This window comes from Pseudozyma flocculosa (genome assembly GCF_000417875.1).
Source record: "Pseudozyma flocculosa PF-1 unplaced genomic scaffold scaffold00006, whole genome shotgun sequence".
NCBI classification, from domain to species: domain Eukaryota; kingdom Fungi; phylum Basidiomycota; class Ustilaginomycetes; order Ustilaginales; family Ustilaginaceae; genus Pseudozyma; species Pseudozyma flocculosa.
The window spans coordinates 598,712-602,796 of NW_006920874.1; the positions used below are offsets into that span (position 1 = coordinate 598,712).

Here is a 4,085-nt window from a genome sequence, read left to right on the forward strand (position 1 = left end):
GACCTCGGGCGTCCTCTCTCTCTCTCTCTCTCTCTCTCCCAGTGAGCTGGCCTGGCCCGTTGTGCCAAGGTGGAGGATTTGGCTGGTTGGGCCCGTCCGTCCGGCTGCAACAGCGAGTCACACCAGCACGCACCCACGCCCCTTCGCCTTCGCCCCGGCCTGCCAACAGCAAGGGCTTGGGCGGGCTGGCTTACACGCGGAAATCCTCCCGAGTCAGCCCCGCCTGCCCGGGCCAGGCCAGCCAAGCCTGCCTATCGATCTGCAGGCCGCGCCAGCCAGGCATCTGCAACGAAGGCGTGCTTTCGCGGACAAAGAAAAAAAAAACCCTCGACGGATCCGAAGCCGGACCCCAACCCGCCAGCCAGCCCGCCCGCCCGCAACAACTGCCGTCTTCCGAGACGATCAGCAGCTTACCCTGGTCACCCACGTGGCGCCGCTCACCTATTCGCTCAGCATCTGCCCGGCCCTGCCCTGCCCCGCTCTGCTCTGCTCTACCCCCCTCCGCTCGCCATCGGCCGCGTAGTCAGTCTATCTTCTCGTCGTCGTCGTCGTCGCAATCTTCGTCGCCGCAATCATTGTTCATTGTCTAGTAATACAGAGTGCATGCCGTGCCAAATGGATGCTCGATCAGTCGTCGAGGCAAGTTAGCGAGTGCGGTCGTAGGAAGGTAGCGGCCGACCCGCTCAGAGAAGGGCCAAGCACCGAGAGGAAAACCCGGTGTCTAGGCCCACTTGCCGACTGTGAAGCAGAGCCCCATCGAGAGGCAGGAAAGAAAGTCGAAAGCGGATGGGGATGGCAGCGTCAGCACGTCTCGGTCCAGGCTTCCACGTCGGCAGTCCGGGCAGCGACGCCGCTGCGGCGCACTCACGCAGGCTCATCACGGCCGCGCCGACCAGGAGGGCAGCGAGGGCGACGCCCAGGCGCCGGTTGCTGGCGTCGAGCATGGGTCCAAACAGGAAATCCTTGGCCAGCATATCGACCAGCGCGCCGTACAGCAGCACGCCCGCCGACAGCGAGTCGAGCACGCCAATCGCGATAATCGTCGTCGGGTCGTTGGGCTCAAACACGGTGCGCACTCCCGTACCCAGCGCGATGCCCACCGGCGTCACAAACGCGTACGCCACTGCCGGGCGCGAGAGGAGTCGAGCGACGAGGAGTCGGCAGCCGAGAGAGGTCAGCGACGGGTCGTGCAAGGTTCAGCCCACGAGACTGACGAGCGCAGTCAGACCCCGCTCGGGTGGGCACTCACGGAACATGGCAATCTGCTTCTTGCGCTTGCCTTGAAAGTTGAGCTCGGCCATCCTCGTACCGATAGCTGCAGTGCGTGGCGACGACAACAAGCACCACAGGTGTCAGCGATGTCTACTCTGCGGCCGCCCGCTGATCGCAGCAGGCAGAGATACTTCGATGCGCCCGTCGGGGACTCACCGAACCCATCAAACATCTGGTGGAAGACGATGGCGACAAAGTACGGCACAAAGCCCGCGTCGGACGACGTGCCCAGGCCGAGGCCGACCATGACGCTGTGGAAGACGATGCCGCCCTCGATGACCATGACGTCGAGCTCCTTGGCCCTCTCTGCCAGCTTGGCGTCGGCCTCCCGCTCCTCCTCGTCCAGCAGCTCCTCCCTCCGCAGCCTCTCGCCCAGGATGACGGCATCGACCGCCTTTTCCTCCATCGTCACCGCAGCCGCCGTCGCCGTCGTCTTGCCGGAACCAGGGCCGGGACTGGCCTGCGCCTGGTTTGGCAACGACGACGGCGCATTCTCGCCCGTGGCGAGCGAGTCGGTGGGTCGGATCGAGTTGAGGGTGAGCGACTCGAGCTGCGCCTTTGCCCTCGCCCTGCGCGCCTTGAGCTCGGCCATGTCCTTCTTGGAGCGGTGGATGTGGCGCATGAGGAGCAGGTCGACGACAAAGATGAGGAACAGCGAGGCCATCGAGATGGCGGGCGCCGTGGGCGCGTAGGCGAGGTGGATGCAGGGCGAGGTGAGCTGGATAAAGGCCTCGTAGGTCAGGTGGACAAAGGCCGTGGCCAGGATGACGCCGGCGCCCAGGTACTTGCTGATGAAGAAGCACTCGTCCCACCAACCGTTGGGCGTCGAAGAGCCGTGGCAGTGGCCGTGGCCGTGCGAGTGCGAGTGGCTATGGCCGTGCCCGTGGGACGACTGCTGCTGCTCCTCCTCGCCCCGGCTGTTTGGCGAGGTACGGCGGCCCACCCTGCCTTTGGTCCACTGGGGCACAAAGGGCAGCGTAATGCCAATGGAGCTCGAGACAAAGACGACAAAGATGGCGGCAATGTGCAGGCCGAGGGTGTAGGAGCCCTTGCCGGCCAAGCTGAGCGAGCAGCGGTCGACGTTGCCGGCCTCGTCCGGCCTGCCGTTGACGGCGAGCGCAGGCCGTGCCAGGGCGAGGATGAGGAGCAGGGCGGCCGCTGGAGTGGTCGCCATGGTTGCGGAACGTCGTTGTTGCCGTTGTCGTCTTTGTTGTCGCGGTGGTGGTGGTGGTGGTGACTGCGTCTGCTGGGTGCTGCAAAGGGAGGGTCGTTCTGAACGCTGCGTCGCTGTCGCTGCTGCCGCTGGTGGGTGTATCGGCGGCTGTAGGCTGGAAGGGCAGCGTCTATTTGAGCAGGCGTTGCAGACCCAACTGCGGGCCATGGTGTTTGAGAAGGAGCGGTGCAGAAGCTGAGGACTCGAGTGTGGAAGAGTAGCAGCGTGTCAGGTGCGAGCGTGATGCCAGAAGAGCTGAAGAAGATGTTGCCAGCCTGGCGGGCGGTTCGACTCGAGCGTGGTTCTGCGAGCTTTGCCCGGTGTGCGGGTACGAGGAGGCTCGCGGCCAGTGTGAGAAGGTGGTAGCGGGCGACAAGCTAGGATGCTGTGCCGGTGCCAGGGTATCGGCGGTCGGGGCGTAGGTGTCAGTGTTGTCGACGGTGATGGTGGTGGTGGTGGTGGTGGTTGTTGACGGTGGTGATGGCCAGGAGGATGCGACGGTGCGACGGCGGATGATGTTTCCCATTCAGCCAGGCAGCAGCTAGGTGTCGGGCGCGATGGTCATCCTACGACGGCAGGAGAGGGCGGGGTGAGGGCAAAGTGGTACGGGAACGAGTACGGGTACGGGTAGGGGTAGGTGGTGCAACGGCAGCAGCGCCGACGCAACGCAACGTTTCGGCTCTCTCCTTCGGGCCAGGTCGGAAGCTGAGGCAGGGGGGGCGACCAAGCAGCTGACATCGAGGCCCAGGCTGCGCGAGGAAAAACGTCAGCAGCCCTGCCTGCCCTTGCCTGCGTCTTGGCACGACCCACGTCTTTGCTGATCTGCGACGACAGGCCAGGAGGGCCACCTGGCAACTTGACTGGCAATCAACCAGAGCCCCAGTCCCCTCCTGCCTCTCCTGGCCAAGGCGACAAGGGGGGAGAATCCAAAAACCACGTCTCAAAATTCCACCCGCAAAGGGGTCGCCGGGCTGAGAGGCGAGGCGAGGCGAGGAGAGGCGAGGCCAAGCCTTCGACGGTCGGTGGGACGACGTGCAAAAGCCGCCTGATTTCCTGCCCTGCCCCAGCGGAGCAGTCTAAGAGTCTGTCGAACGAGGCAGGTGGGCACGCGCAAGGCAGCGATCCTCATCCCTCTCCACCTGCGGGCCAGCAAGCAGATGCCACGACACGAGCACACGTGCCGAGCGACATCGACGCTGCTGTGCGTGCTCGTCGAGAGAGGCAGGCAGGCAGGCAGGCAGGCAGGCAGGCAGGCAGGCAAGGTCGATCGACACCGTTTCGTCGACGTCGGCTCGTGGTGAAAAGAAAAGCTTTCTAGGCACTCGGCCTGTACTCATTTTGGGGGAAAAGGGGAGAGACGGGAGGAGGAGGGTTGTGAGGTAGATTTACACCGGACACGGAGGGGAGGAGGAGGAAGAGGAGAGGAGGGAGGAACGGCGACGGCGAGGGCGACGGCGACGGCAAGGGACAACCGGGCGACTGCAACGGCAAGGGTGCCGTCGTTCGACGACACCATCATCACCGTGCGACGCCGCCGTTGCACCCACCGACCGACCGACCGACCGACGACGGTCACGTCAGCCTCGTCGAGCACCCCGTG

General features: G+C 64.8%; 2 protein-coding genes across 2 annotated transcripts in view; both read right to left on the reverse strand.

Annotated features, from left to right (window-relative positions):
• Window positions 1-721: 721 nt before the first annotated feature.
• PFL1_02312 (uncharacterized protein) lies at window positions 722-2,653 on the reverse strand (the record flags this gene model as incomplete). Its single annotated transcript, XM_007879824.1, has 4 exons — window positions 722-738; window positions 869-1,123; window positions 1,250-1,315; window positions 1,429-2,653. The coding sequence occupies 4 exons, from the start codon at window positions 2,651-2,653 to the stop codon at window positions 722-724; spliced, it is 1,563 nt and encodes a 520-aa protein (XP_007878015.1).
• A 1,409-nt stretch (window positions 2,654-4,062) lies between these two features.
• The window catches only part of PFL1_02313 (uncharacterized protein), a gene marked incomplete at both ends in the record, with an annotated part of 2,027 nt that continues 2,004 nt past the window's right edge, over window positions 4,063-4,085 (reverse strand). The window contains one exon of the mRNA XM_007879825.1: window positions 4,063-4,085. This exon is cut by the window's right edge and continues 220 nt beyond it. Within this exon, the coding sequence (XP_007878016.1) occupies window positions 4,063-4,085 (23 nt within the window).